Raw genomic sequence first — 20,756 nt, forward strand, 5'->3', positions numbered from 1 at the left:
GAAAAACCCAGCCCCAAGCACCAATGCCTAACGGGGCATGTGGGTGATTTTCAGGGCACAAAAGTTGGGTCTCACTATCCAACACATTCATTGAAGGCTCTCAAGCCAGGAACTGTTCACGTGAAGTGGTTAGAATTTAGGTATTTAGAGAAACTGGCATCATGGAAAATCATGACCTGTAGACACACAGCCCTGAGTTCAAATCCTTGCCCTAACACTACTGTGTGACTTTGGGCAAGTTATTTAACTTTTCTGTGCCTTATTTTCTTCTTGTGGAAAGCCATAATAGCACCTGCCTCAGGGAATTTGAGAATTAAATGAGATATTGAATATAAAGTCCCAACCTCAACGCTGGACACATAGTAAGCACCTAATAAATATATTGATTACTGTGATTGCATTTCTTGGGCGATTTTTAGGATCCTGAGGCTGACCCCCTCCCCCCGCAAAAAAAGCCTCACTATACCCATTAGAGTTATGCTAGTATTAAACAAACACGACATTTAGCAGAGACTCACTACTCAGTGAACAGGTTTTGAGATTCTGTGGGTGGGCCCTGAACTAGGTGCTTCACACGCATTCATATTCATGTCACCTCTCTAATGCAGCAGACAAAGGTAACATCCCTAACAGGCATATCTCCCTGCTGCTCCAGTCCCCAAAGGATCCGAACACGGCAGAGGCTGCGGTCCTAAGACACACCTATCTTTCAACAGTTGGAACTATGAGCTCATAAACTTCCTCCTGGGCCCCTAATGGCAGGAAACATCGGGCTGAGCGGGTCCCATTGGACCGGCCCTTGGCCTGCAGGGGTCTCGGTCAGCCTCTCACCAAGAGCGCTTTCCCTGTGGCTCCTGGCGTGGCCGGCGCACGCCTACGAGCCCTCCCCTCGCAGAGGGCGGATCCAAGCCCAGGAACAGCCCGCTGGCCGCTGCCGGGTAGGAGGAGAGCCTGCTGTGCGGGTCCACTGGGCTCGGGCACCGACAGTGCCGCGTGTTCCCGGCCGGGCGGAGGGACAGCCGGGCCGCCCCGCCCTAGCCCCGTGATTGATCAGCAGCGGTTATTGAGACTCTTAATGGTTCACTTGGATGGGAATTAATTCTGGGATGGATAAATAATGCATTGAGGTTTATGTAGTCCAAGGCAAGCCGGCGGTCCGGAGCCAGGAGAGGGAGTCCAGGGAGCCTCGCCGGTGACGCCAGTGGCCCTGGGAGCCCTTGGGGGGCATGAGGAGCAACTGAGGGAGAGGAAGAGAAAAGGAAGTGGATGGCAGCATGATCTGCTCACCGCAGGAACATGCTGAGCCCAAAGATCAGGCAAGGCAGGAGGGGTAAGTCCAACTTCGCGGGGCTGATCTGGGCACAGTGTACGTGGGTCTGTTGGGGAATTTGAATGTGTGTACACTCAGATGGGCAGGCGTTCTGGAGGCATCCTGGTGAGTGACGACCCTTCCTAGTGAGACTCCTGGGCTGGAGGTCAGATCTGAGACTGCAAAGGAGTGAAGGTCGCCTTCTGGCCCCAGTAGGTGTGCAGGCTTAACTCCATATTCTGTTTTACCCAGTCCCTGTGTTGTTCAAAGTGACCAGGTAACAACTTTGAGGAAACTTTGTACCTTTACTAAAAGGGTAACGCTGGATGCTCAAGATTTGTCTCAACAGCCAAGACAAAAGTGACCCTCGCTAGGGAGGTAATCCTGGCTTCTAGAGACAGCGGGCTCCAAAGGAAGGCCCTCATTCGCGGGACCTGGAAGGCTGTTCTGCAGAGCCTGCAGGAGCGGCCCGCTGGGCTGCATGAAGCAATTGCTNCACACACACACACACACACACACACACACTCATGCACACAGAATTCTCAGGAGGGAGTTGGGTTCCCTGTTTTCCACAATCCTCAATTGGGAAGAGGTACATAGACACACTGTACAAACTACACTATTATATGCCACACTGTTATTCATGCTGTTTTAAAGGTGAAATTAAAGTGAAAAGAGACTAATTTCAGTGGAGTGACTCTGGAAGGACCACATGGAGGTGGTGAAACTGGACCCACACCTTGAATGGAAGGTAGAATTTGAACAGTGAGAATGAGCAAAAGGGCACTGTGGTGAGACATTGTCAAGTGTGATGAGCTGAGGACAGTGATTATCAGAATCACTTGGGCTGCTTCAAACTTCGATTCCAAGTCCTTCACCTCAGAAGGTCTGATTCAGCAGACCTAAAGAGCAGTATTTCTAAGGCCCCCAGGTAGTGTAATATGCAGCTGCCTCTGGCAGCCACGGGCTGGGCTGACGGAGAGGGGTGTGACTAAGCTGGGTGGTGCTGTCCCGTGAAAGGACTGTGACTGCTGGGCTGGGGGTACATTGTACTCCGCACATAATCGGTAAATACCATAACTACTTTTGAGAGAAGAAGTAAAATGATTGGATCTGTGTTTAGGAAGATTTCCTTGGCAGCTGCATATCTTTTGTAGTCTCCTGTGGGAGCAAGAGCTAAGAGGAAGGAGCCCAGGAAAGGATGATAAGAACTTGAATTGATTCAGTAAAAGAGAAATGAAAATGGAATAAAAGTGCGGAGAGAATCTTCAGGATTTTGAAACTAATTGACTGTAGGGCTTGAAGGGGAGAGATTTGTCAAAACAACTCCAAGCTGTTGGCCGTGAGCCCTGGATGAGGGGCGGGGGAGCACACTGGAGAGAGATGAACAAGCGCTGAATTTGAGCATTGGCCTACGTGACCCTGAACTCCCTATGGAGATGTCCTGCAGATGGTTTGACATGTGAGCCTGAAGTTCTAGAGAGAGATCTGGGTAGAAATAAAGACGTGGGACTCATGATAGAATGGAGGGCAGCAGGGGTATCCCTGGTCAACAGCAGGACTTTGGGGGAGAACAGAGGGAGTGGAAGCCAGAGCAGGCATGGGCGAAGACGCAGGGAGCTAGGCTCTGCACAGCGGGAGAAAGAGCTTCGAGAAGAGAGTGAGCAACTTCGTCTTAGCACCAAGGGGTATTGGAGGCTGAGAACCAGACTGAGATTTGACCAGAAAAGTTTCAGGAGAAGGGAAATTCTCCAAATGCAAGGGGTTGGCAGGTACTGGGGGGGAGGGGTGGGGGCGAGAAAGGAGACACTGGGCCCATCTCAAGAGATGCTTGTCAGTGAAAGGAGGTGACAGTGTCAACCCAGCACGTGTTGATTTGAGCCAAGAGGTAGCAAATGCCTTGCTCCTTCCTTCCTCCCACATCACAGACCCACCTCCCCTGAGGTAGGCCCAAATTCTGCTCATCCTTCAAGGCTCAACCCAGATGTTTCCGCCTTGGGGGCTCCACAGATGTCAACAACAGAAAGTCTGCACCTACATTTAAGCCTCTGCAGCCTCTGCCTGTCCACGTGGCCTGGGCTCTTTCATCTCTGTGTGGTTATTTGTGATTTATTTCCCCTGACAGACTAGGAGCACCGGGGACTAGGAACAACTCAGGGTTCTGCATTGTTTTGGAGGAGTTCTGTAGATTTGGAAGGCGTGAGTGAGTGAAAGGATGTGCTGGGGAGCTGAGGAGCCCTCGTCTCTGGGAGACGAGCTTGCCCTGGGCCTGCTCCTGGGCCCTCTCCAGAAACTCCCAGCTGTGGAGCCTTAGAACGTCAGAGCTGTTTGACTTGAAATCTTGCTTAAATATTTCCAGAACTGAATAAGTTGATTCAGGAAATGCTGAGGACAGGAACATTGGTTATTAATAAATCATAACAATGATTATTTTCATTTCAAGACACTCAATGGGGCTTATAAGTAATATGTGTGTGATTGATCAGCTGGGGAAAAACCTGGGCTGCTTTGGCAGCCTAAGTAGCATCTGCAGGAAGTGCTTCCCTGGTGAACTGAAGAGAGCTGGAGCCGGCCCTTCCTCCCCTCCATGGGAGCCAAACAGAGGGGGCAGGGCAGAAACAGAGACTGGCTGCAGCTCCCTGCCTGAGGGAGGCCCAGCCTGCTTGCCCAGGGCTGCCCCTTGCCATTCCCTCCAAACCTGCAGCCCTCGGGGTTGGTGCCCAAGGCTTGGGGATCAGGCCCCAAAATGCCACCCCTTCTTTGTCTTGCCACATTGAGGGAACTGTGGGCCAGTCACGCCTGTGGTTATTTACTGCACAAGAATGCTGGGCACCTACTCTCTGCCGGTCCCATTGTCCAGGGTCCTGTGCTCTGAGGTCCTGGCTTCCTAAGCAGATACACTTGGACAGAGAGCACCTCTGCAGACATCGCCCAGAGCAGGGCTGAGGGCCTAGGGCTCCCTGACACTCCTTGGTATTGGGGTGTGCTAATGAGCCACCCAGTTTTTGTGGAGCTCCTACCATATGCCAGCCCTGTGCAGAGTGCTATGGGGGGGGTACAAAAGGAAGGGCAGGGATATTCCTGGTCCTAGCAAAGCTAAGATCTGTCAAATGAAACAGCTTTGGGTCCTGTCATAATAGAAGACAAGAGACAGAACCAGGGATGTGGTGCTAGAACATTCCATGAAGTCCCAGAGGGTCTACGGAAAGATGGAAGGTTCTAAGCAGCCCTTGCAGATTCCTGGAGAAGAGGCAGAGGAGAATGCGAGAATAGACAGTGGAGGCCTGAGCCAATCCACCCACTCCAAACAATCTTCACCCACAGGGGCACAGCTTTCTGCTAAGACTCATGTAAGAAATCTCAAGTAATTGAAAAACAAAAACCTAAGCCACCCTGATGACTTAATTTTACTATAGGTTCTTGACCCATTAAAGGAATTTTAGAGATTAGGATACTGGGACCCAGAGAAGAAAACTCAGTAACCAAAGGGACACACCTGTCCCCTTTCCTTCTTGATCCTTTGTCAGACTCCACCAGACTACTGGGGTCATAGTGACTCTTGTCTCATCATCATTTTCACAACCCAGAGCCCAACACAGCCCCAGGCCCTGGAAAGGGATCTGTGTCTGTCAAATCCAGCCCTGCTGCAGCCCTTTGTCAGCTTGAAATGGGAGGGGCAGGTACATTCCTAGGAGCCGAAAAGTCCCTCCTGATGGCCTTGGGTTCCACCAGGCATGACCGCCTGGCCCGGGCAGGGTGTTTCTTCCTCCGAGCCTGGCCATGGAGGTTGCAGAGCAGCAGAGGCTGTGTGGTACAGACACTGGATATGGGGCTGCAGCACCTGGAAATGAAAAGGCAGCCTTTCCAGGGCTGCAGAAAGACTTCTGTGAAGGGCTGAGGCTCATGCAACAGGAGAGAGAGCCCAAGTGGCCCGTGGACCTACAGGGACCCCTGCCGCCCCCTACCCTCATCCAGCCTTTCCCACCAGGGGTAATCAGTTAAATGGCACAGGGAGTGAGCCAATGCCTCATGCCGTTAGTGGGAGCCTATGCGGAGATGTTCCACCTGATTAGTAATTTACTAACAGGGTGAGCTACACAATAACTGTCATTTTATACCTACTAAATTATGGAGTAGGAGTATTCAAATTATGATATTTCACGTTGATGGTTGTGGACAAAGTGATACACTAGTATAATTTAGAGGTTCTCAACCTTTCACAGGGGTCGCCTAAGACCATCGGAAAACATATTTTCGATGGTCTTAGGAACCGAGACACCGCTCCTCTATCCATCTCCAGGCCTACATGCAGATACGCCCACATACGAGTACCCGGTGACCCCTGTGAAAGGGTCGTTAGAACCCCAAAGGGGTCACGACCCACAGGTTGAGAACCACTGGAAGTGGGTAATGGCACTAAAGAGCCAAAAGCCATGGAAAAGTCTGTCCCTTCTGCCCTGTGAGCCCACTGCTGGGAACATATTTTTAGGAAACAGTTCTGCATGGCCACATCCACTGCACCGTTTCCATTATTATAATCATCATTGCCATGGTAACCCGTTACTGGGCACCTCGTCAGGGCCAAACACCCTGCCAGGGGTGCTCGTCTGTCCTCCGCTTGCCCTGCAGGGTCAGGTATTGTCATCGCGAATGAGCCCAGCATGCTGATCATTAGACTCAGGCATAGAGAGTTCACAGAGCTGGCGATGATTTATATTTCTTCAACTGGACATGTAGTCACTTTAATTAACTAACATTGGAAAGAATTTCAGTGCTCAGCAATAGGGAATCTTTAGGTAATTCACAAGGATTATAAACAGCCATAGAAATAAGGGAAGGAAGTACACTTTCATCTGGGACACATCAACATGCTTAGGGACCAGGAACAGCAGAAAGGTGGGGAGCAAGGATGTAGATTAGCTGGTAAGTGAAAACACAAGGGAAACGACCTGGTGCAGGGCTCGGCGCTGGGCCGATCTTCCAGAAGGAGGAGCTGGACCATGCCACCAGCTTGACTCCTCTGATTGGCTTTTCTTTGGCCTCTGCGAGAAACTACTGTGCTCAGGGGTCACCAACCCCTCTTCAGTTAATCAGGCGAGCCCGGCAACAGCCTGCTTTCTCCCTGGGCCAAAGCACAGCTGAGGCAGGGCTGGAACATTCCACAGCCAGGGATGGCAACGGGAATCAAGGTGGGGTGGGCAAGGACCTACACAGTCTGACTTATGGCAGGTGGTACCCATGAAGCAGTCAGCTGCTCAGGGTTCCAGAGGAGAAAGGGTGCTTCCTCTACCCCCTGTGGCCAGTGAGCAGCACCCCTCCAGAGCAGGGCCCATAGCATGGCCTCAGTATTTTGTGCTCATGTAAGTGGTAGATTTGGGATTGTATCCCAGCTATATGACACTAAAGGCAAAACTAGCAACTACCAAACTATAGGTTCTCCTCCCTATATAGAAGCCAGCCAAGTGTCACCCTGCATTCAATGTCATGTTAAGAAACAGACATACCTAAAAATAAGGATAAGCCTAAGTAGCCTGACATTTGACAACCATGACTTGCATCCATTTCCTGCCACACGTGTAAAACTGGATAAGATCTTGTCCTCCCATCCACATACCTTCATCTAGAGGGGCAGAAAGACAACCACACAGATATTACCAGGCATGTGTCTTGGGAGGGGAGGGAATGATTATCTGGAAGAGATTCTGAAGGAAGGTTCTGTGGAGTTAGATCTTCAAGAATGAGTAGGAGCTCAGCTGGCAGCCAAAGCCAGAGGTTGAATGGGAAAGGGGTGGAAGAAAGGTTCAGGTCAGTGGGACAGCGTGGGCAGAGGTAGGCCAGGCTCCGGGAACTGCAGTCACTGGTATAATGGGAGGAGCTTACACACACACAATGACAGGTACAATGTAGTAACTGGGTCGCAGGGACCCTGTGTTCCTCAAGTCAGAAGTGAGGATCTCTGGTCTTAAGAATTACAAGTGTGATTACATTAAGACTCAGCTTTGTTCCTCCAAAGTCCGGGATGGTCCCTCTTAGTGCTCACTGCAGGAGTATCCTTGACACTGGCCCGAAAGAGTAGAAGAGCTTCCCAGGGACAAAGGAGAGAGAGGGAGGGACAGGAGGGGCAAGAACTCAGTCATCATTATGAAGGGCAGAGTGCTGGTCAGTGGTGTCAGCTGGGAGAAGAGGGATCCTATGGGACAGAAGGGCTCAAGGCACTCAGAGGCTCTGAGGTAAGAGAGATGGCCGTGCCAGGTAGTTATCAACAGATTACCACAAAGAGCTGAAGCAGAGTCCCTGCTGTCCAGGCCCACCCTGCCACGATGGACCCATGAAAGCAGCAAGGTGGCTCTGGGGGGGCTGGGCAAGGGTGCTTAGGTCTGATGCCTCCAGAAGATGGTTGCTATACAGAAACCAGGGACAGGCTCTGGATGGGGCCATGTCCCTTGGAGCCAGAGTAACAGGAACCCTGCTAGAATGTAAGCTCCAGAAGAACCCAGATTTTTATGTGTTTTTTAGTAATTGTTTTTTATTTTTCAATTACAGTTGACGCACAACATTATATTGGTTTCAGGTGTACAACATAGTGATTAGACATTTATATAACATACAAAATGATCACCCTAATAAGTCTAGTAGCCATTTGACACCATCAATAGTTATTACAATATTACTGACTATATATTCCCTATGCTGTACTTTACATCCCTATAACTATTTTTATAACTGGCAATTTGTACTTCTTAATTCCTTCAACTTTTTTACCCAGCCCACCAACCCCCCTCCCATCTGGTAAACATCAGTTTGTTCTCTGTATCTATGAGTTTGTTTCTGTTTTGCTTGTTTTGTTTTTTTTAGATTCCACATATAAGTGAAATCATATGGTATTTGTCTTTCTCTGTCTGACTTATTTCACTTATCATAATACCCTCTAAGTCCATTCATGGTGTTGCAAATGATAAGATTTCATTTTTTTTATTGCTGAGTAATATTCCATTGTGTGTGTGTGTGTGTGTGTGTGTGTGTGTGTGTGTATACACACACACAAAACACCTTCTTTATCCATTCATCTATGGGTGGACATTTAGGTTACTTACATATCTTGGCTACTGTAAATACTGGAATGAACATGGGGTGCATATATATTTTCGAATTAGTGTTTTGCATTTCTTCAGATAAATATACAGAAGTGGAATTGCTGAATTGTATAGTAGTTATATTTTTTATTTTTTGAGGAACCTCCATACTGTTTTCCATAATGGCTGCAACAATTTACAATTCCACCAACAGTACATGACGGTTCCCTTTCCTCCACAGCCTCTCCAACACTTGTTTGTTGATTTATTGATTATAGTCATTCTGACAGGTGTGAGGTGGTATCTCATTGTGGTTTTAATTTGCATTTCCCTGATGATTAGTGAAGTTGAGAATCTTTCATAAGTCTGTTCACCATGTGTATGTCCTCTCTGAAGAAATGTCTATTCAAGTCCTCTGCCCGTTTTTAAAATCTGAATGTTTGGTTTTTGGGTGTTCAGCTTTATGAGTTCCTTATAGAATTTAGATATTAACCCCTTTTTGGGTGTATCATTGATGAGTATCTTCTCCCATTCAGTAAGTTGTCTTTTCATTTTGTTGATGGTTTCTTTCACTGTGCAGAAAATTTTTAGTTTGTTGTATTTCCATTTTTTTTTCTTTTGTTCCCCTTGCCAGAGGAGACATATCCAAAAAAAAATACTGCCAAGAGAAATGTCACAGTTACTGCCTATGTTTTCTTCTAGGAGTTGAATGGCTTCAGGTCTTACATTTAAGCCTTTAATCCATTTTGAATTTATTTTTGTATATGATGTAAAAAAGTGATCCAGTTTCATTCTTTTGCATATATCTGTCCAGTTTTCCCAACACTTTTTATTGAATAGACTGTCTTTACCCCACTGTCATAGATTAAATAACCATATAGGCATGGGTTTATTTCTAGGCTCTCTGTTTTGTTCCATTGATCTATGTGTCTGTTTTTATGCCAGTACCATGCTGTTTTGATTGCTATGGCCTTATATATAGTATAGTTTGATGTCAGGTGGTGTGATATCTCCAACTTCGTTCTTGTTTCTCAAGATTGCTTTTACTATTTGGGGTCTGTTGTGGTTCCATATGAATTTTAGGATTATTTGTTTTAGTTCTGTGAAAAATCCTTTGGTATTTTGATAAGGATTGCACTGAATCTATAGATTGCTTTGGGTAGTATGAACCTTTTAATGATGTTAATTCTTCCAACCCCTGAGCATAGTATATGCTTCCATTTATTTGTATCTTCTTCAATTTCTTTCTTCAGTGTGTTATAATTTTCCAAGTACAGGCCTTTAACCTCCTTGGTTAAATTTATTCCTAGATATTTTTTAATGTAATTGTAAATGGATTATTTTCTTAATTTCTCTTTCTGATAGTTCATTATTGGTGTATAAAAATGCCACTGATTTTTTAATATCAATTTTGTATCCTGTTGCTATAGTGAATTAATTTATTAGTTCTAATAGTTTTTTGGTGGATTTTTAGAATTCTCTCTATATATTGTAGTATCATACCATGTGTAAATAATGACAGTTTTACTTCTTTTCCAACCTGGATGCCTTTTATCTTTTTTTCTTGTCAGATTGCTGTGGCTAGGACTTCCAATAGTATATTGAATAAAAGTGGTGAAAATGGATATCCTTGTTTTGTTGCTAATCTTAAAGAAAAAGCTTTTAGCTTTTCCCTGTTGAGTATGATGTTAGCTGTGGGTTTGTCATTTATGGCCTTTATTATGTTAAGGTGTGGTCCTTTTATCCCAACTTTGCTGTGAGTTTTTATTTTATCATAAGTGATGCTGAATTTTGTCAAATGCTTTTTCTGCATCTATTGATATGACTATATGAATTTTATCCTTCACTTTAATTGATTTGTGGATATCAAATCAACCTTACCTCCTGGGGAATAAAATTCCACTTGATCATGATGTGTGATCTTTTAAATTATTGCTGAATTTGGTGTGCTAATATTTTGTTGAGGATTTTTGCATCTATCTTCATCAGGGATATCAGTATATATATATATATATATATATATATATATATATATGTGTGTGTGTGTGTGTGTGTGTGTGTGTGTGTGTGTGTGTGTGTGTGTGTCTGGTTTTGGTATCATGGTAGTGCTGGCATCATAAAATGAGCCTTCCCTTCTCTTCAAGTTTTGAATAGTTTGAAAAGAATAGGCATTAATTCTCCTTTGAATGTTTGGTAAAATTCACCTGCAAAGCCATCTGGCCCAGGACTTTTCTTGGGAGATTTTTTTATTACTGATTTAATTTCATTAGTAGTTATAGGTCTGTTCAGATTTTCTGTTTCATTCTGGTTCAGTCTTGGAAGGTTGTATGTTTCTGTGAATGAATGTATTTATTTCTTCAGGTTGTCCAATTTTTGGCATATAATTGCTTGTAGTATTTCCTGATAATTCTTTGTATTTCTTTGGTGTCGATTGTCAATTCTCCTCTTTCATTTCTGATTTTATTTATTTGGGCCCTTTTTCTTTTTTTTCTTGATGAGTCTGGCTAAAGGTTTATCAGTTTTTTGGTTTCATTTTTTTTTTTGGTCTTTTCAAAGAACCAGCTCTTGATTTCATTGATCTTTTGTATTGTTTTCTAGACTCTATTTTGTTTATTTCTGCTGTGATCTTGATTATTTCTTTCCTTCTACTCACTTTGGGCTTTGTTTGTTCTTATTTTTCTAGTTCCTTTAGGTGTAGAGTTAGATTTGTCTATTTGAGACTTGTCTTGTTTTTTGAGCTAGTCCTGTATTGCTATGAATTTCCGTCTTAAAACTGCTGTGGCTGCATCCCATAGATTGTTGTGTTGTTGCTTTCATTTTCATTTGTCTCAATGTATCTTTTGATTTCTTCCTTGGTCTCTTTGTTAACCCATTCATTGTTTAGTAGCTTGTTATTTAGCCTCCATGTATTTCTGTGTTTTTCAGTTTTCTTCTTGTAATTGTTTTCTAGTTTTGTACTATTGTGGTCAGAGATGACACTTGATATGATTTCAGTCTTCTTAAATTTACTAAGACTTGTTTTGTGACTTAACATGAGGAGTATCTGGCAAATGTTCCATGTTTACTTGAAAAGAGCGTATATTCTGCTTTTCATTAGTGAAAAGTTCTAAAAATATCAATTAAGACCACCTGGTCTAATGTGTCATTTAAGGCTGGTTTCCTTGTTGATTTTTCTGTCTGGATGATTTATCCATTGATGTCAATAGGGTGTTGAAGTCACCTGCTACGACTGTATTACTGTTGATCTCTCCAATTATGTCCATAAATATTTGCTTCGTATATTTAGATGCTTCTAAGTTGGGTGCATAGATGATTATAAGAGTTATAAACTCTTGTTGGATTGATCCCTTTATCATTATGAAATGCCCTTCTTTGTCTCTAGTTACAACCCTTGTTTTAAAGTCTATTTTGTCTGATATAAGTATTGTTACTCCAACTTTTTTTAGTTTTCATTTGTGTGAAATCTTTTTCCATCCCTTTACTTTCAGTCTGTGTGTGTCTTTAAATCTGGAGTGGGTTGCTTGTAGGCATTATATATACAGGTCTTTTCTTTTTTTTTTTTTTTCCATGCAGCCCTCCTATGTCTTTGATTGGAATATTTAGTCCATTTACATTTGAATTATTGTTAGGTATGTAGTTGTTGCTATTTTGTTTTCTGATTGCTTTGCAGTTCTCTGTCCCTTTCTTATTCTCTTGCTCTCTTCTATTGTATGTCAATAATTTTCTATAGTGTCATGTTGGATTCCTTTTTCTCTATTTCTTGCATATGGCTTATAGATTTTTGGTTTGTTGTTACCATGTGCTTCATATATACCAAGCTATGTCTGTAGTAGTCTATTTTAAGTTGATGGTCACTTATGTTCAAACACATTCTAAGATCACTACATTTTTTACTCACCCCTTCCACGTTTATGTTTTTGTCATTATTTATTTTACTTCCTTTGTGTTTGTGTTTGTGTGTATTCTTTAAGTTATTGTTGTAATTACACATGATCTCCTACTTCCATCTTTCAACCTTTGTACTAGCTTTATAGTTGGTTGATCCACTGCTTTTATTAAGTGTTTGCCTTTATCAGTGAGGACTTTTTTTCCTATAATTTTTATTTTATTTATTTATTTATTTATTTATTTATTTATTTATTTATTTATTTTTACAGCAGAGGACAGTTTCTTAGGGTAGAATGTAACAGCTCTCAAAATGATAGGGCGTCCCGACTGGGTTGCCCCCCTATATGTTCTTTTTCATACTTTTTCTTTTTTTTTTCTTTTTCTTCTTAAAGAAGTCCCTTGAACAATTCTTGTAATATTGGTTTAATGGTGTTGAACTCCTTTAGAACTCCTTTAGCTTTTTCTTGTCTGGAAAGCTCTATACCTCTCCTTCAATTCTAAATGATAGCTCTACTGAATAGAGCAACCTTAGTTGTAGGTCTTTACCTTTCATCACTTGGAATATTTTGTGCCAATTCCTTCTGGCTTGCAAAGTTTTATGGGCCAGCTGACAGTTTTATGGGAGTTCCCTAGCACGTTAGTAACTGCTTTTCTCTTGCTACTTTTAAGATTCTCTCTTTGTCTTTAACCTTTAACATTTTAGTTATGATGTATCTTGGTATGGGCCTCTTTGGGTTCATCTTGTTTGAGACTCTCTGTGCCTCCTGGATTTGTATGTTTATTTACTTTGCCAGGTTAGGGAAGTTTTTCACTATTATTTCTTCAAATAGGTTTTCAATTCCTTGCTGTCTCTCTTCTCCTTCTGGTACCCCTATGATGCAAATGTTGGTATGCTTGATATTGTCCCAGAGGTCCCTTAAACTATCCTTGGTTTATTTTGGATTATGTTTCCTTTTTAGCATTCCTCTTGGGTGTTTTCTGCTACCTCATCATCCAGATTGTGATTTGATCCTCTGCTTCATTCAATCTGCTTTTGATTCCCTCTAATATATTCATCATTTCAGTTATTGTATTCTTCATTTCTGACTGGTTCTTTTTCATATTTTCTATCTCCATTTTTATGTTTTCTATCTCTCGTTAAAGTTCTCACTGAATTAATCTATTCTTTCCCTAAGTTCATTGAGCATCCTTATAACCAGCTTTTTGAACTCTGCATTGGGTAGATTGCTTGTCTTCATTTTTTTTTTAGTTTTTTTTTTCCTTTTCTGGAGTTTGGTCCTGTTCTTTTATTAGGGACATGTTTCTTTGTTTCCTTACTTAGGCTGCCTCCCTGTGTTTGTTTTTATATATTAGGTAGATCTGCTTTATCTCCTGGTCTTGGCAGAGTGGCCTTATGTGATGTGTCCTGTAGAGCTCAGTGGAATAGTCTCCCTGGTTACCTGAGATGGGTGCCTCAGAGGTGTCACTTGTGTGGGTTGTGTCTGCCCTCCTGTTGTAGTTGATCGCTGTTAGCACATCAGTGGGTGGGATTGACCCTAACACTGACTTGCTGTAAAGACTGGCCGTGATAACAGCAGATGAGCAGTTGTGCAGGGGCTGGTCCCATGGAGTGAGAGTCTCTTTAGAATAACACTCTAGCGCCTGCTGAGTCCACCTTTTGGATGTGTCATATGTGGAACTGATTGGGTGGTGCTCTGATATGGTCTGGCCACCAGGTACGTTGGTTATGGAGCCAATTGCGAGGGGCTGTTATGCAAGTCAAGTTCAACTCCCACTTGTGCTTGACTTGGTTCTGTCTATTAGAAGCTACAAAGTGACCTGCAGTTCCTTGCACTTGTGCTGGGCTTGGAGGTGCTTGGGAAAAGCTAGTCTGTAAACTGAGGCTGGCTGCCACTAATGTCAGTCATGGGACCCTTTGGTGGGCACCATGATGTGAGCTGAGGCCAGCTTCCAATTGTGCCGGGTTTCTGGCCACTTAATTGAGGCTATGTTCCATGCCAAGACTGGCCACTGCTTATGCCAGGCTTGGGCTACCTAAAGGGAGTTACAATGCCAATTGAGACCAGTCACCACTTGTGCTGGTCTTGAGGTAGCTAAGCAAGAGTACAGTGAACACTGAGGCAAGATGCTGCTTTTGGGATGTTTGTGGACCCTTCTGAGATTTTAGGAAAGTCCACAGCGAAAGCTCAGGCAGGCTGCTTATGTGGAGGAGCTGCTGAAAGAGGTTCAGCCTGGCATGCCAGTTGGTTGTGGCAGAGTCTCAGGGAATCACCAGGGCAGGACAAATGGTGTTACTTAGGTTAATGGAGAGCTCAGATTTGACAACCACCTATGACTGCTGGCTGAGTCAAGAATAAGCTCAACAAAGGAACAATGGCACCTGCCAGCATTTCCATTTCAACCCCTGTCTCTACAGCCCTCTCTACTTGAAGCTAGTCAATTTAGTTCCTCCCCATATGTTCCTGGTGCTTTTTGAGCTACTGCCCCCACACTGGAGCTCAAAGTGAATGAGTTTGTGAGAGAGTGAGTCTGTACATGGGCCCTTTAAGACCTGCAGTACCGAGGTCTCCAGCAGCCTTCCATCTCACTTGGACTCAATCCCAGCTGGTTTTCACAGCCAGGTGTTATGGGAACTGCTTTTCCCAGCACTGGAGTCCTGGGCTGGGAAGCCTGGTTTAGGGCTGGGAACTATCACTTCTCTGGGTAGGACCTCAGCAGCCAAGATATCCCTCTTGATTCTGAATCACCACAACATGTGCGTGGGGCCTGCCTATTCTTTATCTTCACCCTTCCTACCAGTCTCAATGTGGCTTCTTTTTTTTATCCTTAGTTATAGAACTTCTGTTCAGCTAGCTTTCATGTGTTTCTCAATGATCGTTGTTTTAAAATTTAGTTGTAATTTTGAAGTGGTTGTGGGAGGAGTCAAGCACAGTGTTTACCTACTCTGCCATCATCACTTGGAAGTCTCATGTTTCTTACTTCACTGCTTTATCCCCAGCACCTGGAACAGTGGCTGATGCTTAGTAGGTACTCAATAAGTAGTTGTTGAATGAATAAATGAATGAACCATGAACAAATTGAAGAATAGATATGTGTATCCATGGGTGGATGCATGCATGGATGCATGACTAGACGAACAAACCTGGGGAAATGTAGAACTTAGGATCCCAGAGACATAGCAGGAACTAACCAGGCAGGCAGGCTGTGTACCTATCCCAGGTGAATAACCTTAGGCTGTTGCTGCTGAGATGCTCCAGCCCATGCTCCTTTGAACCCAAGAGGGAAGTATGCCGGGCCTGATCATGCCCAGGTCACAGGGCAGCTGGGATGCCAGGATGGGACAAGGGCTGACAACAGGCATGCATCCTTCCCGCTCACTGTGTGCTTTTTTGACTTCCAGCTCGCTCCAAAAGTCTGGTGATGGGGGAGCAGAGTCGGAGCCCTGGGCGGCTGCCCTGCCCCCACAAGCTGGGCCCTGTGCTGAAGGCAGGCTGGCTGAAGAAGCAGAGGAGCATCATGAAGAACTGGCAGCAGCGCTGGTTTGTGCTGCGTGGGGATCAGCTTTTCTACTACAAGGACAAAGATGAGAGCAAGCCACAGGTGAGAAATGCTGGTCTGTGTCTCCATGCCTGTGGGTCTCCAAGGGAAGGTTAACTATGCCCAGGAGATCCTCTCATGACCTCCACCACTCAAGCACTGACTCCACTCAGAGTGACACTTCACCAGGATTTCCAAAGTGATTTTTGTTCTCAGCTCCTATGTTCCTGGTGTCATAGCTTGTTTTACTCAAACACATCCACAGCTTCAGTAATGAACATGTTTCCTTATGAGGTTGATAGGCAGCACCTGTGCACAGCTTGAGACAACAAGTCTTCCCTGTGCTCCTTTCAGTCTCTTTGTGCTTCTAAGGAGACACAGGTACACACATTTCATTACTTCTATTGCCCAGAGAAATGGGTACCTAGATAAATCTAACCCCTAATTGAAATCTGGCTCCCTGTGAAACCCTCGTGTCAGATGCCTCTGCCTCTCAGTGGCTGCTGTTTCTACCAGCACTGTACCATCTGCCTTTCCACCCAAATGACACAAAGTTCACTAACTCAGAGCTGGTCATGTCACCCCGCTGTGGTGTGGCCTAGTTCACTGTTAGACTATGCACACGCCGTAATGACTTGCTGCTTTCCAAGGCAGCTTGGCTTGCAGGGCTTGGGCAATCTAGTCCTTGTTATGGGATTCTGAGAGAGAAAGGACATCTGGGAGTGACCCTCATTTCTCTTGGGTAAAATGGATTCATCCCAAAGGATGCTGCTAGTCACTGTTCCAAGTAGAAAGAAAAGAAAGATTCCTTATCTGAGATTAAGAGTCATAGAGCCTTGGTGGGCAGAGCCTGTGCTCATCTCAGCAGTTCCCACAGTGTGGTGGTGGGGTCTGGGGGATGCAGAGAGGGTGTTCAGTGATGGGGATGCGGGGAGGAGTGATGGGCAAGGTGGGAGGAGGTACCTGGGCACAGGTCAACATCACAGTGAGAAAATGCCTCCGAACTTCACCCCTCTTTCATTCCATCTGAGTATATCAAGAAGGTGTCAATTTGGTGCTAACATGTCTTTAACTCTTCTCCAATACTTCGGATCCTCCCTTGAAAAAAATTAGGGGTGTGGGGGAGAAGCAGGCCTCATCTCAGAGCCTTTGGTGGCAGCAATAACTCACTGCAAGTTAATAACTTTGTCTTCCCTGTGTTTATTTTAATGGTTAACTTCTGTTTATGGAAAGTAATACTAGTTTCCATTCATGAGAGTGATACCATGTTTTCCTTCCTACAGTATATCTAAGTTAAAAATAAAATGTGTCACATAGCAATGTGAATGTACTTAATGCCATTGAACTGTACACTTAAAAATGGTTAAAATGGTAAATTATATATTATGTATATTTTACCACAATAAAAAATATAATAAGTGAGGGCCGGCTGAGTGGCTCAGTTGGTTAAGAGCTCGCTCAAGAGTGCGAGCTCTAAGCAACGGGGTCGCTGGTTCGATTCCCACATGGGCCAGTGAGGTGCACCTAAGCTGAGCTGCTGCTGAGCTGCCAACAGGTGGCAGGATGGCTCAGCTGATGAGAGCACATGCTCCTAACAAGGTTGCCTGTTCGAGATGGTGGGCTATGTCCGCCTGCAACTAAAGACTGAACTTGGCACCTTGAGCTGAGCTATGGCCCAGATAGTTCAGTGGATAGAGCGTGTGCTCTTTTTGTGTATTTTTTTTAATTGGGGAATTGGAGGATGGGAACAGTGCTGGGGAATTGGGGAGAAGGGGAACAGACAAGTTGTTGCCCTTTTTTTGTTCTTCAGTCTAGTTGTGGAGGACATTGCTTCACTGGCCCAAGTTGTCACCATCATTGCACTCTTCCCGGGTGAGGCAGATCAGTCGCTGGCTTCTGGATGGCCGCTCACTGCGGCTGCTGGCCGCTCACGCTGGCTGCTGGCTACACACTGTAGCCCATGGCAACCCACTGCCACAGGGGCTGCAGCCTACGCTGTCGCCCGCGACTCACAGCAGCCCAGCTCCAGGTTGAGCTGTTGTTCAGCATCTTAGCTGTAGAGGGCAGTGTCACTGGCCCTCATATGTGGGATCCGAACCGGGGCCCTCTGGCATCCCAAGCCAGCTCTTAACCAATGCGCCACTCGGCTGGCCCAGAACGTGTGCTCTTAACAACTAGGCTGCTGGTTTGACCCTCGCATGGGATGGTGGCTATGCCCACCCGCAACTAACTGAACACAGCACCTTGAGCTAAGTGGTGCCACTGGACTTGGAGCTGAGCTTGCTATGCCCTCCACAACTAAGATTGAAGGACAACAACTTAGCTGTTCCCCTCCCCCAATTCCCCAATAAAATCTTTAAAAAATATATATGAAATATATATAAATATATATGAAATATATATAAATATATATGAAATAAGTAAGACTGCTTAAGGAAAACTTTTACATAAATAATAGTAGAAATAAGAGGTGGGTATGACAAAAGTCAGGAAGGCAGATCTAAACAAAAGTTTAGGAAACCCTGATCTTGTCCAGCTTCCCTGGTTTTATAAGGAATGAAAACAAATTCCAGAGAGATATCAGGTCCCCGAAGCGAGCCAGCATCTCCCAAGGGATGCCAGCGTCATGCCCTGGGCTCCTCTTTTGGCCTTTCTGAGCCTAGCTGACACTCCCAGATATGCTCGGGACATTATTCCTTCCCATCATTCCCCCTACCCAACAAAGTCTGACTGCAATGGCAGCTGCGTTATACAGGTCCCCAATCTCAAGGAGACTATTAGTCAGATTTGACTCATTTAGCTTATATAGTATGATCTCAAACCTGCATGCCTGCTGGCAAAATAACCCACAAGCTTCTATTTAATTGCATGAACATATAATGAACTAATTCTCAATATCTGGTTCTGGGAAAATGTGCCCTGCTCACTGTTACATGACAGACATGCCCAGGCAATCAGCACCCTCCTGACAGATGGCCTATCATGTGTCTAGAGTAGGGATGTCTAGCTACCCTTGATGCTACCCAGAGCTCATAGCACATGATGGGGCTAACTCTCAGTCCACACTCTTGTTCTCTTCCAAAGCCCTACCTCTTCTTTCTTCCCCTTCTCACTAGCAGAAAGGTCAGCAGAAGACATAAAGCATAGAGATGGAGGAAGAGGAAGTGACTTGCACAAGTTCAGGTGGAATGACTAGGCGAAGGTGCTTTAAAACAGAGCCTGAGAGTATGCTTTTCCCAATGCATGTCCCTGATAGTTTCCAGTAGACAGGCTTACAGTTTCACTAATAGAGGATCCAGATTTTTTTCATCTGAGTGGTTTTAGCTTCTGCTTGAAATGTTTCCTGGGCTGTAAGAATGCCTGCCACATTCCATATTGAACAACCTGGTCCATTTCCACTGTTTGTGGACTCACTTTAAGTCTGGTTATCCCAATTCTTTACTTGTGAGTTTCTTGGCTTTGAATAGACATGGAATAGAATTGACATGGAAAGTGTAATTTCCAAAACATACAAATAAGACAGAAAAAAATGTAACAAGTTAAATGTGATCATTTCAACAAATGGGAAGAAAATGAGGGGGAAGAAACATAAAAAAAGAGAGAGAAGCAAATAGAAAATGAAAAATAAATAAATTAGATAGCAAGGAATAGGTACAAACATTTCAGTGGTCATAATAAATGTGAATAGGTCAGATTCATCTGTCTCTTAAAAGACAGAAAGTGAAAAATTGGCTTTCAAAAGAAAAGAGCAATAAACAAAAAAGTTGACAGACAAAACAATGGACAAAAAATAAGCCAGCAAATGTGAGCAAAATGAAAGTAGATTTAGCAACATCAAAATCAAATAAAATTGAATTCAAAGTAATAAGAACACAAGAGAAATGTTTCATAAGAAAAATAACCAGCCAAGAAAATAGAGCAGCTGTGAACTTTTATGCTCTTATTTCATAGCCCTGGAGGACACATAAACAAAGAAAATAATACTCACTGTTCTTGATCTTTTTCAAAAATATTTTTCAAAATATGACATGGAGACACATTCATTAACAATAGTGCAAAAGAAAAAAGACAGAAATTAAGAACAAAATGAAAGTGAGGGTGTACATGCGAGAGAGAGAGAGAGAGAGAGAGAGAGAGAGAGAGAGAGGTCTATACAAGTAGAAATAAAAAACCAAACACACTTCATAATACCTCCTAAATTAATAAGAAAATCAAAACTTAAATTCAAACTTCCAGTTAAGGATTACAGATTTAAAAACTACCAAACACCAGTAAAGAGCAGTGAAGGCATGTTTTGAAGTTGTAGCCACACCTAGTTGGAAAATCAGGAGAGAAAAACAGCAGAAGCATCTGGATGCTGGAAAACAGATGGGCAGAAGCAGCTAATTCAGACACAGGAGAGCTAAATTCCAAGCCAGCACTAGGGGGAGCACTATTGTACCGCTGGTTTGCAAAACAGGACCCCCACCAAAGACTCAGTAATCTGCAGGACAAGATATCTCTGGAAATGAGGGTAAAAGAGGAACTAAAAACCAGAAGAACTGGTTGGAAGTCAGTTTAAAAAGCAGTTTGATCCCAGATCTCCTGAACAACCTATTGCCCTCCCCCCTGGGGTGTAGCACTGGAGTTGACTCTCTGGGAGGAATTCAGAGAGAAGCCCTTCAGAGTGAGGACACTAGCTCAGCTATTGGTAGGAGGACCATACTGAGAACAGCAGGGTTAGACGGAAGTTGATGTGCTGACCAATTACTTAGCCCGCCCGGTTTTCATCCCAAATTTGATTCCCAGGACCTAGCAGTCAGGAGCAGCCCTCAGGAAGGAAATTAAGAATTTTCATGGGAAAATCTCTACCTCTCTCCCTCCCTCCCTAGTTGCCATGTTCAACAACACTTCAAAGGTGTGACTGGCTTCATTTCTGGGCTTAGATTCTGTTTAAAAAAGAAGCTAAA

General features: G+C 44.2%; 1 protein-coding gene across 1 annotated transcript in view; it reads left to right on the forward strand.

The window, feature by feature from the left end:
* ARHGAP22 (Rho GTPase activating protein 22) overlaps positions 1-15,870 on the forward strand; it is a gene marked incomplete at its 3' end in the record, with an annotated part of 81,127 nt that extends 65,257 nt beyond the window's left edge. Inside the window, exon 2 of the mRNA XM_019655051.1 lies at positions 15,671-15,870. Coding sequence (XP_019510596.1) covers positions 15,671-15,870 — 200 coding nt within the window. The remainder of the gene's footprint in view (positions 1-15,670) is intronic.
* Between the last annotated feature and the right edge of the window lie 4,886 nt (positions 15,871-20,756).

Source organism: Hipposideros armiger, unplaced genomic scaffold, assembly GCF_001890085.2.
Source record: "Hipposideros armiger isolate ML-2016 unplaced genomic scaffold, ASM189008v1 scaffold_235, whole genome shotgun sequence".
Classification (NCBI taxonomy): domain Eukaryota; kingdom Metazoa; phylum Chordata; class Mammalia; order Chiroptera; family Hipposideridae; genus Hipposideros; species Hipposideros armiger.